Genomic DNA, 13,023 nt, shown 5'->3' with positions numbered 1-13,023 from the left:
ATTTTTGACTTGGTCTTTATCTTTCCTCTTTTGATACAATTGTGTTACAATATAGTTGCATTTTCTTTCAGATCACTGTTATTGGTCGATATGGTAGCACAAATGCCAGAGCAAAAATCCCATTAGGATTTTATTATGGCCATACCTATATCCTACCCTATGAAAATGAGCTGAAACTAATGCATGATCCCCTCAGAGGAGAAGGCGAATCAGCAAATCAGCCAGAAATTGATCAACATTTGGCAATGATGGTTGCATTGCAAGAAGACATACAGTGCAGGTTAGAAGAAAAAAAAGTGTATTTCCTAATTATTTTAATGTAAACCACTGGGATATCATAATGTAGATTGTTTTTTTTTCTTCCCATTATTTTCTTCAGACCAAAAAATACTCACAGCTCTACAACAGCAGAGTATTTTTATGAGAATAATAAAAACTACGCTGTATTTTTTTTCTGTATCTGTTTTAACAGTGCATTCACAATGGACCAGAAGTTGGCTTCTGGCAGGGTGGTTGTCAAATGTATTGCTGTTTGCTAATGTGTATTGAATTGTGTTTTTTGAATATTTCCCTTTAGGTACAATTTGGCCTGTCATCGGTTAGAAATCCTTCTGCAGAGTATTGACCTGCCACCACTCAACAGTGCTAACAATGCCCAGTACTTTTTGAGAAAGCCAGACAAGGCAGTAGAAGAAGACAGCAGAGTATTTTCTGCTTACCAGGACTGCATTCAGCTGCAGCTTCAGCTCAACTTGGCTCACCATGCTGTTCAGAGACTCAAAGTAGCTTTAGGTGCAAGCAGGAAAACACTGAAGGAACAATCTGACCCAAAAGAGTTGATTCAGATGTCATCCACAGAGCAGCTACGCACCATCATTAGATACTTACTGGATACTTTGCTCAGTTTGCTGCATTCGTCCAATGGTCAGTATTTTTTGAGGTTTTGATTTTTTTGTCATGTTAGTAGAAGCAATTTCCAAGTATTTTTATTTCTTGACCTGTACTTTTCTACTATAAGGCATTTATACTAGGTTTAGATGTAGAATCATAGAAATGTAGAATGGTGTTGGAATTTGAAGGGATCTTAAAGATCATCCAGTTCCAACACCCTACCATGGAGAGTGACACCTTTCACTAGAGCAGGCTGCTCCAAGCTACATCTACTGTGATTTTAGTAGCTGATAGCATACTTTGTAAAGTTTTACCATTGGCACCAAGCTGGCCTAACCACTTCCTGAAAAGGATAGGAGAAGGTGTCAAGGTCCTTCTCACTTTGTGTAGTCCCAGCTGCATATTCCTTTTTCAGATAGTCTTTCTTGGGATGATCCAGTTTGCTGAAGTAACAAAACGCTGCCCAGGCAGAATACTCAGGTGGTTCAGGTGGTTTTCACAGGCAGAATCACCTTGTGAAAGGATCTGTGAGCAATTGAGGCCCGTGCAATGCTGGAGATGGATTGGGCAGTTAGAAGCGGGCTGAGGAAGCAGAAGTTGCCTCAAGAGTGGTGGTGGTAGTGGACTCATAAAACCAGTATTTGTAGTTAGTTCATGATTTTTTGATATCCAGAAAACGTTTCTATTTCCTAAGCTTGCCATTGTATGAATTCTTGGCAAATTGAAATATTTGAGTAGGAGTTGGTGGTGTTAAAAAAAAAAAAAAAAAACTAAAAAAAGGAAATGTTAAGTTTCCTTGTTGATAAGTTGTTGTGTGATTTTCTGTGCGTGTGAAGTTTGTTCTAAAACATGATGGAGACTTGGTTTTTGCTTCATGTATGTTCTGTGGAGTATTTGCACTGACATAGTATTGGTTTGGTTTTGACCAAATGGCCTGGTCTTTGAGTTACCTGCAAATTCCCATCTCCCCATGTGTTCCCACCTCCTTTACTCCTGTGCCAGTTAGTCTAATTGTAGTAGTTTAAAAAACTTACTGCAAACTTCTTCCTATGTTTTCAAGTCATTGTCTCTTTAAACAGAGGTGTTCTCTTTTCTTAAAAGGGCACTCAGTTCCTGTGGTTCTGCAGAGTACTTTTCATGCTCAAGCTTGTGAGGAGTTATTTAAACACCTGTGCATCAGTGGAACCCCCAAGATCCGACTGCACACCGGCCTTCTGCTGGTTCAGCTCTGCGGAGGGGAAAGGTGGTGGGGTCAGTTTCTCTCAAATGTACTGCAGGAATTGTACAATTCAGAGCAACTTCTTATATTTCCACAAGACAGGTGAGGTATAAATCTATATGGATACATTATGTGTGGATCAGTGAAGTAATTTCATTGTTCATAATTTAGCATTGGAGTTGACAAAATGAGACTGAAGGGTACTTATCCATGGTTTTCACTGACTTAAGAAATAGACCCAAAAAAGTACTGCAGATGATAAATGTCCAGTTGCAGTTATTTATTGCACCTATTTGGTTCTTACACCACAAAAAATTTGCTATTTTTTCTTACTTGGAGATCTTTGCATACCTAGCAGGATTGCTGTCCAGTGTCAAAAATTACCTTCTCTTTTATCAGGCTTAAATGTACCCTCATCATAGAGCTGGTTTCTTCAGTATTTGAAAGTGGGATTGAGACTGGAAGGTACACTGTTATCATTCACTGCAAAAAACTGCACTGAGATACGAGTAAGAACGCCTAGAGTTGAGCACTGAATGTTAGATGTATTGATTAGTTCAGATTATTAATTGAGGTCTTTAATATTCTAAATCTTAGTATTTTATTTAAATCAAACATATTTGCTGCTTAGAGGCTTTCTGCCTTCTTTGAATAGCAACATCTATATTCATACCTTTTTAAAAGAATAATAATTAATTTTTAAAATTAATTAATTCAAGAATATAAGAATTCATAGATTTCATTCTTTCCCTGCTATCAGTAATATGTAATAGGAAATAAAATGGATGAGATCTTGTTTCAGATGTGGAAGACTCTGCTGACCTCTTGAGGGTGAAAGAGAAGATGTTCACCCTAAAATGCTGCACTAACCTTAACAATGATAAGAATGTGAAATCCAGTCTGCTAGCTGGGCCACAGTACTGCTTTCTGTAGCAACCCCTCTGTGTCTCAGATGAAAGCCTAGGACAATAATGTTATATAAGGGGTGTTGCAGGATGTTATGGATTCTGAAAAAGAAATAAAATCTGAAATATGTAAATTTTATTTTTAGGGTCTTCATGTTGCTTTCTTGCATTGGCCAAAGATCGCTTAGCAACAGCGGTGTTTTAGAAAGTCTCCTTAATCTCCTGGATAACCTGCTGTCACCACTGCAACCACATTTACCTGTGCACAGAAGAACTGAAGGTAGCCTTCTAATTTGGGAGATTATTTTCATATTCATTATAAACTGGAAAATTGAGACTAACTCACAATTTTTGGTGTATTAAAAGAAGAAATTGCTTGTTTACTATATTTCTAAAATACAGTTGTCTTTTAAAATGTGATTAATCTTCTTGTTCTTTAGGTGCTAAAAGAGATTCCTTCCCCCACCCCATTAAAACTGAGCAAAATCTGTTGGATTATTTGTATTTCAGCTAGGAAGCTTGGGCAGAGTGGGGGGAACATTCAAAGTATAGGCAGCTCTAGTGAATGAGTTTGCAGTTTAATGGTTTGGAGATAAATGCACCTATTTGCTCATGAGATCCTTTCTAACTTTCAAGTTTTTGAGGTGAAACAGATACGAAAACAAGTTTAAGTGTATCTGTGTGGTTTCTGCAGACTGCACAGTTTGTTTTTGTGGAGCTTTTTGCAATTACGAGGAATTTATATTTTTTTTGATCCTAAAAATTTACTGAAATTATATCCTGCGAACTTGATTTTCTTTGAGCGTTCTCTTAACTACCCCGATGTTGACGCAAATTTTTATTTTTGAAAACATCACACCCTAGGCTACTTCATTTATTATGTACAGGTAGCAAAGCATTAGAGAAGATCAGTTGTTTAAAATCCTTAGCCTTGTGAGGTCTGTAAAGTGCCAGCTGAGACTCTGTCCTTACAGACCTACAGCTGGTGTCAGAAGCTGTCCTATTGCTTCCCACTGATCTGCCATGTGCTTTCTCTATCGGGGCCATATCCTGCTGTAGTCTCTAACTAGTTTGAGGCAAACCCAAGCTTACATCTCCTCTACCTCTGTTTGCACTCTCCCCACAGCTTCCAATTCCTTTCATAGCTCTTGCCTTACTAGTTGTCCTCATGGAGGACTTTAGGAAGCAGAAGTAACTGATACTTCAGAGCTTTATTTGCTGGTCTTCCAGCTTCCTTCCTCCTGGACAGTACAGGTGAGTACTAGGGCAATATTATGTGTGGTGGAAGCATCAGGTATGGCAGAAGAAATTCCTATTTGAGAACTGTCACACATAAATCAGGGTCAAAGGGGTGAATACTTACTGGGGAAAAAGTGAAAAAGCAAACGAAAATCAGAGCAAGAGGTGAGTGTTAGGGGTGGAGAGAAGTTGTAAACTTTGAGACTGGAAGAGGAAAAAAGGAATAAGCAAAAGACATTTGGAGGGAGGGAGGGAGAGAAGCTGAGAATTACTTTTTTTGTGAGATAAATGGAAAATAAATGGTCTTGTTCTAACAGAAGTATGAAAAGGTATGTACTTCACTCTGCAGCAGGATCCTTTCTTTTTATTCTGCCAACCAAAAAGGTGTGTAGCAGTCACCAATGCGCCTCATTTCTGTTCTTGCAATTTAGTCTGTGGTTCCAGTCCAGGTCCTCTTATGGACCTGTTGGGGTCTTTCCTCTGCCTCCATGGGATGGGGATGGGCTGCCTTCTGTCAGAGTGTGCTCAGGAAACTGCAGTTAACATGTCAGGCTGCATCCTAATGCTTGGATGCCAGCAGCTACATGTGATTTTGGATGGATCATTTCTGTGCCTTGGTTTTCTTGTTTGATCTGCATTTAATAATAGTTGGAATTAATTGCAGCTTTTTTGAGGTCAGTGCGTGAAAAGCACAGTGTAGTTAAATGTGGCTCAGCACAGTGCACTGATACGAAAATGTGGGTGTAACCTCTCGTGCTGATGTCTTTGCTATATTGACATGGTAGAATTATTCCATTTGCATAATTACTGTAATTAAGTGGTCACTATTTGCATATTATTACATATTATTTGTTTCTGGTTTTGTTGAGCAGTCATGAGTTCACTTTGGAACTGTTTATTAGGAGTTCCATGTGCACAAAGATTTTTCTTGCATGATGTGCAAGATAGGTTTTTTTTTTTCCTTTCTGCCTGTACAAAAACACAGCATTTAAAGTGTGAGACTGAAATAGGCATTAGCCAGTCTTTGGTGCCACCAGTGTCATTCATCTAGTCTGAAGTCATTCTTGGCTTTCTTGCAACTTACTAGTATAGCTACATGAAATGCACTCATGGAGAAGTCAAGATGGAGGTATCAGTGTGCATGGTTATAACTATCTTATTGGAGCCTTGCTTGATGGAGGAGTTACCTACTGTAGAATTTGAGATATCTACTTCATGTACTTTAATGCAAGCAGCTGTCATTATGCATTTGGTATTGAGGAAATTTAGACATTAAATTTTTGACTCTTTTTAATAAAAATGCTGCTTAATTTTTAGCTTGAACAGTTGAGGTAAAGCTTTTGACATCCGACTTAACCACACTAAGGGAACTGTGACATTTTCGTTTGCACCTAAGTTTTATACTGATTTCTTTCCTCATTTATGAGTGCTCAAGCTCTAACTCTCCTTTTAAAAAACAAGAGGGGAGTGGAGTCTTTGTGGCCTAGTGATGTGAAATATGTGATGTTTATGTCTTTAGAAATTTATTAAAGCACTGAAATGTGTTTATTTTGAAGGAGTTTTAGATATTCCCATGATCAGTTGGGTTGTAATGCTGGTGTCCAGACTACTGGATTATGTAGCTACTGTTGAGGACGAAGCAGCCACAGCCAAGAAACCTCTGAATGGAAAAGAGAGGGAACGCTTTTTGACAGGTACATCATCTTTATTATCAAAAGTTCATTCTATGAGTATTGTTCTGGGAGGTGTTCAAATAACTGAGATTGATTTTTTATTCACTTGAAAAAAGAGATTTTAAGAATGCATGTTGTGATCTTTTTTTCATTCTTGTCTACTTATTTACATCTACATCTCCTTATAAATGTAATCACTTTCATTTTTTCAAGTGAAAAATGCAGGATTGATTTTAATTTGTGAAATGTCTGTATATTACCCTATGACTGGGACTTTACAATTGAACATGCACCATCTTTGAGACACTTGGTGTAAATGTTTTGGTATTTATATCCACTATTTTTAAATTGGCTTTTGTCTGGGTTTCATTTATTTCATAATAATAGTAGTAGCAATAATAATATGTACTATATATTGTTGTTGTCGTCATCATTATCATCATTGTTATTATTATTACTTTGATTAGCTGTGCTTTTCTTCTAATATCTTTTCTAAAATTTAAAATAAAGCTTTTACGTTATGAAGATGTTTTACTATACTTACTTAGGACGAGTTCCTTGCCTGCTTATATGTTCTAAGAATAATGTAAAAAAGATGGTACCTCTGCATTTTAATATCACACAGAAATATTACTATGAGTGGGGGCAGTTGAATAATGCCAAGAATTCAGTTTAGCTTGTTTCTTTAGTACTTAATATATGGAGATGCTAACCATTGAAACATCAAGTTAAATGAGGTTTCATAAGATGGATTAATTTTTAAAATTTTATTTCCATTAGGAAACCAGTGGAGTTTTATAAACAATAGCCTTCACACTCAGAGTCTGAGCAGATCTACTAAAGGCAACAGTAGCCTCGACAGACTGTATTCCCGAAAGATCAGGAAGCAGCTCGTGCATCATAAACAGGTGACTTCCTGCATGGCAGTGGCCATTTTCACAGAAGTGTGTCTCATTTATAGGATATCTCATTTCTTGAAACAACAGCTTTGGCATTGGGACTCATTCAGCCTTGCTTTGGCATAGGTCTGATTCTGTAGCTAAAGGCTGCCTAACTTCTTTGACATTCATCTAAAACCATGGGGCGAGGGATCTGCTAGAAAAACAAATGTTGGAGTGTACTGTTGTACTCTATGGGACAATAAATATAATGTACTTTCTACATAAATCTGAGTACAAGCACCTAAGCTGTGATTTAAAAGTATTTTAAAAGCTCAAGTTACAGTTTGAACTGAAGATTGCTATCATGTGAACATACTGATCCTTTTAACATCTTATTGCTTAAATTTTCATTTATTCCTATTAACATTTTCTTTTAGCAACTTAACTTATTAAAAGCAAAACAGAAGGCTTTGGTGGAACAGATGGAAAAAGAGAAAATACAAAGCAACAAAGGATCATCATACAAACTTTTAGTAGAACAGGCAAAACTAAAGCAGGCTACTTCAAAGGTATGATGCTCTGAAACTGTAACTGACTTCTTGTCCTTTATGTGAAAAGACCTGTTCCTGCAAAGTCATTTTTGTCTTACTTTGACCTTATTCCAAAAGTTGTTTCATCATGGCTGCTATCAAGTATATTCTAATACTGAAAAAAAGCAGCCACCCGGAAATTTATTGCTCTGTGAAAAATAGTTTATTGTTCTACAGGATTCTTTTAGGTAGTCATGGCCAAAAATACTAATAAATTTGTAGCTTCAGGGATGTCAGTCATGTCATTAAACTTTGGATAACATACAGCAATAGAGAGATAAAGTAGGACTTTTTATGGGTAGCTTTTGTGCATGATGCTCTTCTAGATGCTTTCCTGGTTAGGTAATTGAAAATAATAATGTCAATGTCTGTCTTCCCGAACTAATAAATATGACTTTTGAGAATTATTTTTGAAGTTTGTCATAAGCTCTTTAGCTTCCTGAAGGTACCCACCACTTCAGTTGTGGCATCTTGCAATAGGCCCCAGATATTGAGAGTTGATGATGTAGTTAAAGAATTGTTTTGGCTTTGAGAGGAGATGGTGAAATTTAGAGATTTCAGACAATGACAATGTGGACTTTGCAGGGAACACAAAAAATGTGTAAATCTTACTAGCTACAAAACTTAGGTGATATTTCTCTTGAAATATCAATATTTTGAGAGAAATATTTCTCTTGAAATATTTACTCCCTAGTTCAAGAAGTATTCATGTCTGTTAAGATGCCTGAAAATAAGTCTGTGGAAGGAGATTATATGATGTTGGACCTTACAGGCAATCTAAAAAGAATCTTAAAATTTCTAGTAATTATGGAAAAAAAAAATCACTAGCATAAAGCCCTAAGTTTTCACTAACTGTGCTTGTCATGAGCTGTTCTTTCCTGCACTATCTTCTGCTTTATTCCAGCAGGTTATACCAAGGGTGCTACTCCACTGGTGGCCCCTTGAGACGCCTTTAAATGAGTTACTGGCTGAACTGTGCTGTCCAGCTGGTTTAAGTCTCACTTGATATTAGCCATGTTGCGTTAAAAAAAGTGTTGAACAAAAGATATTTCTTCTTGTAGTTAAGGTGTTACTGGACCCTTGAAAAGTTGCATTTTACGTGTGTTTTGCTATTTTGCCTACTAATCACTTGTAGTTATGACAAGCTGTGAGTGATGTGAGACATGTACTGCATTTAGGAGAACGTGAAACCTTTGTCTTACTAAATAGCTCTTTCTTTGGTTTACTTCAGTAGCTACTGCTTAAGTGAGATTGTAAGAGGAAATTGTATTATCTAGTGACTGCTAGTGTAGTGATACAATGAGCTGAGCTGCTAAATAAATGCCCTTAGTAGATGAGAGGATTAATAAAAGCACCTTCTTTTCTCCATTGCATATAGGCCCTCTGTCAGAAAGATTTTAGTTCAGAGCCATTATCAAAAATCAAACTAGTTCAATTTATGGTATGAATGATGCATACTTTGTACCATGGCAGTATTAAGAAATTTAGAAATTCCTGATGATTTATCAAATGTGAAGAACTGAAAAGTCAGTGTTCTTGTAAAAGTAAATTTCCATGCTATTTTTATATGCAGTTTGCTTTATGGTAACTGTAGTTTTATGTACATGTGTGGAAATATGCAAGAAACTTTGAAAATATGTATTTTCAATATGTGTTATAGTATACATAAGGCTTAATTCGCACTTTTGCAGAACTGAATTTGATTATGAGTTTGTCATCTGAGATAACATGCTACCAAAACAAATTTCTGCCAATAAAGCCTTCATTCCATTCCAGATTCTCATATATTTTTAGACTTCCTTCTATTTCTTTAAGGAGTTCCACGGTCTCTGTTATTGCTGCCACACTGCTTCATTGGGAAAGGATTTAGAGGTCAGTTTTAAACTGTAACTGTTGTTTCAAATTTAATTTCTGCAGCACTTCAAGGACTTAATACGCCTGCGTCGAACTGCAGAATGGCCTCGTTCTTCCTTAGATACAGAAGTATCAACAGCCAAGGAAACTCCAGAAATTGAACCACTTCCCTTTACACTGGCACATGAACGCTGCATTTCTGTAGTGCAAAAGCTGGCACTCTTTCTCTTGTCCATGGACTTTACTTGTCATGCAGATTTACTTCTTTTTGTTTGTAAGGTAAACATAATATGAAACATCACTATGTAGCTGCAGTAGCAACCACATTACATTAGTTTTCTGTTGCTGCATTTTTGCTTGTTTGATGGTAAGAATTAACTGCAGCACTAAAATGGCTACTCATTTCTGGTGAAGTAGTTTTTCTGATCTGTCACATTTTGTGTGACTTACAATATTGTGGCTTCGAAATTGCGTGGAAAAACTAACTTTAAAAAAAAATGTATCCATGTATTTACACTTGTAAAATTCTAAAGTATGAGCTGGTAAAAATACCTGATTTATTTATAAGCAAAATCTAATAATCATAGAAAATAAAGTTATTGTATACTTTCATAGGGTTAACTATGAATAGGCATATATTTATCTTTCTTATTTTAATAGGTTCTTGCTAGAATTGCAAATGCTACAAGACCAACAATTCATTTATGTGAGATTGTAAATGAGACTCAATTAGAAAGATTATTGCTGCTTCTTGTTGGAACTGACTTTAACAGAGGAGACATCTCTTGGGGAGGAGCATGGGCTCAGTATTCTCTGACTTGTATGCTGCAGGACATTCTAGCAGGTTTGTTTTAAGATCATATTCTTTAGAAGGTATCTTGCACTTGAATCTTTCTTCCTTTAGTATTTTGGGGGGGAGTTTATCACTATGTTAATCTGCTGACACAGTCTAAATTATTTAAAAAACCCAAAAAATCATAACATTTAGGTTAGTGTGTAAAAATGTAATTTAAAATTGCAATTAGAATGACTTGTACGTTGAAAAGTTCATTTTTATGTGACCCTGATTATTTGAAAATAATTCAGAACATGTCCCCCTGAAGAAATAAGTCCCCAGAGGATTTGGAGTTACATGAAAAGAATGAGATTGGCGTAGACACTGGGAAGTTAATTTGTATAGGGAATAAAGTTTGAAATGAAGTTGTCTGCTTAATTTAATACCTAGGAGAGTTGTTGGCACCTATAGCAGCTGAAGCTATGGAAGAAAGTGCTTTGGGAGAAGATGCTGGAGCTTCAGCTGGAGATTCTGATGACTCTCTCCAGCAGGCCACAGTTCAGTTAGTGGAAACCATAGATGAGCCTTTGACACATGACATTACAGGTAAATTATTCCATAATTCTGTATATGCGTATTTATTGAAAAGAGTAAAAAACAATTTTACTCATCTATCAAGGTATCAGTAAAAGACTTTTTGGTGATGGTATAAGTAATTTTGGGTAATATAGGCAGATTGAGTAATTAATTAAGTTAGCTTTATATCTGGCAAGTAAAAAAGGATTATTTTTCATATTCTTTTTAAAAAGGCAACTTGATTGCATATTTTATCTTTTTCCACAAAGTTTTAATAGTAAAAAGGTTAAAATTATCTGTGTAGTGTATTATGCATCCTTGTTGTATAATTTTTACTTGCTAATGTTAACATTCCTTTAATGATTCAAGGTGCTCCACCCTTGTCATCATTGGAAAAAGATAAGGACATTGATCTTGAATTACTGCAAGACCTGATGGAAGTTGATATTGATCCTTTGGATATTGATTTGGAAAAAGATCCCCTTGCAGCCAAAGTCTTCAAGGTATGTCACACCTAAATTTTCAAGATAACCTTTACATGTGAGATAGAAAAATCCTTACTCTCTCACACTTCTTCAGTACTGGTATTTGTTATCTTAAACCTGCTACTAGTTTTTTGTGATGTTTAATGTGGAATGACAGGAAAGAATGCAAATATTCACTTCTCAGCTGACCACAAAATATTTTACCTTTGCATGAAGATACTTGTGTAAACAAGAGGTTTTGAGTTTACTCTCATGTTAGCACGTGTTGAAAACAACAAAAGCATAATGGAAAAACAAGATCTAGTCTTGTTCTTTTTATTAAGAACAGAGCACCATTTCTGTGACTGATCTTAAGATGAGTTTATGTTGTTAGTATTGTATTTAAAAAAGGAGGCCAACAGTAGCTTGTGTTCAGATTGGCTTCAGACTATGAAGAGAAGCAACTCACTTCCAAATTTACTTCACTGGGGAACAAGAAAATTACTAAGTACTTTTATACTTTAAATTAAGGCTAAATATACATATGTTGTACAATTACAATATTCTCAATGTCTATGAAAAACCAAAAATATTTAGACTTCAAAGAAACACGCTGTTCATAATGAAATATTGAGTGTTTTCTCTGTTAAGAAGGATAACATTTGGAGTTTTTCTAGCCTCTCACTATTGACTTGAACCTCTCATTTGAATTAACCTAAATTATCTACCTCACCACTTGCTCAGAAAACACTGAATTCTTTTTTCTGTATTCCCTCATATGTCCTTCCACCCATTACCTATCATGTAAACATTTTTTTCTTTAAATTTCATTCTACCACCAAAAATTACACTTACTGCTGAATTTCTGTGTTACTGATGTTTCCTGCCTTCTTTATTCTCCTGTCATGTCATGTGGTAGTACTCTTTAGTCAGCTTCATCCAAGATATCTTTATTGTCTTATTACCTGCTTTGATGTCTACCAAAAAATCGCCATAAAACTTCTTGATTCTTCATCCTTCTTAATATTTGCTTCCTTATCTCAAAAATAATAGTTGCCCTTGGATCTCACCATTAAAAAGAGCAGCATATGCAAATTGCCTTTATACAGTGTTACATTACTTTTTTCCTTGTGTCCATGTACTTTGTTAGTGTCTTAAATTATGACACAAGTAGAGATGACTCAGCTGTTTCTTTTTCAGAGCCCAGTGCAAATAGCCCCTGAGCCTCACTGAGGCTTCAAGATACTTAATTAATACAGTTAATAGTATAGTATAATAGTCTGTCATGATAAATACCCCCTCAAAACATCTGTGTAATGCTCTACTTCCAAATTTACAGTATGGTATAAATGTGAGAAGAAAAACTGATGTTGCCATTTTCAAATTGTCTTCTTGAATCTTTGAGGCAGGTAACTACACTGCTGGATTTTGATAATCACTAAAGATTCACTAGCTTATACCACAGTAAGGATTGAAACAATTTTCTAAAGCTATCAGAACCAATCTTCTGGTTTTAATTTTTTTTAACTTCCACATTTGTTGTCAGTTGTGAAAAGCTTTGGCAATCTAAAGACTTGCCATTTATTGTTTTTCCTTTGTTTTTTGTTTATTTTTAAGCCTATAAGCAGCACCTGGTATGATTACTGGGGTGCTGAATATGGCACCTACAATTACAATCCTTACATTGGTGGTGTTGGAATTCCAGTTGCAAAACCACCTGTAACTACAGAGAAAAATGGATCACAGACTGTCAGCATATCAGTCTCTCAAGGTAAGCAGTGAATTGAAGTTCTGTTCATGGTCTCTTTTCTGTAATACTGTATTTGACACCTTAGGACAAGAAATTATTTTAGCAATATCTCTGTATTTTAAGATAAAATAATTACATTTTATATATGCTTTTTTTTTTTCCTGTAGTAACTGAGAGAATATAATTTAAAACTTACATTTGAAAAA

The 13,023-nt window shown here is 35.7% G+C and overlaps 1 protein-coding gene across 3 annotated transcripts in view; it reads left to right on the top strand.

Annotated features, from left to right (window-relative positions):
• BIRC6 (baculoviral IAP repeat containing 6) overlaps positions 1–13,023 on the top strand; it is a 175,687-nt gene that overhangs the window by 61,051 nt on the left and 101,613 nt on the right. For all 3 annotated transcript variants that reach the window (XM_064708739.1, XM_064708740.1, XM_064708738.1), the window contains exons 28-39: positions 72–280; positions 578–924; positions 1,993–2,212; positions 3,162–3,295; positions 5,811–5,948; positions 6,708–6,835; positions 7,246–7,377; positions 9,316–9,531; positions 9,913–10,096; positions 10,478–10,633; positions 10,973–11,106; positions 12,685–12,838. In XM_064708739.1, coding sequence (XP_064564809.1) covers positions 72–280; positions 578–924; positions 1,993–2,212; positions 3,162–3,295; positions 5,811–5,948; positions 6,708–6,835; positions 7,246–7,377; positions 9,316–9,531; positions 9,913–10,096; positions 10,478–10,633; positions 10,973–11,106; positions 12,685–12,838 — 2,152 coding nt within the window. The remainder of the gene's footprint in view (positions 1–71; positions 281–577; positions 925–1,992; positions 2,213–3,161; positions 3,296–5,810; positions 5,949–6,707; positions 6,836–7,245; positions 7,378–9,315; positions 9,532–9,912; positions 10,097–10,477; positions 10,634–10,972; positions 11,107–12,684; positions 12,839–13,023) is intronic.

This window comes from Zonotrichia leucophrys, chromosome 3 (assembly GCF_028769735.1).
Source record: "Zonotrichia leucophrys gambelii isolate GWCS_2022_RI chromosome 3, RI_Zleu_2.0, whole genome shotgun sequence".
Classification (NCBI taxonomy): domain Eukaryota; kingdom Metazoa; phylum Chordata; class Aves; order Passeriformes; family Passerellidae; genus Zonotrichia; species Zonotrichia leucophrys.
This window is presented reverse-complemented; position numbering and strand designations above follow the sequence as displayed.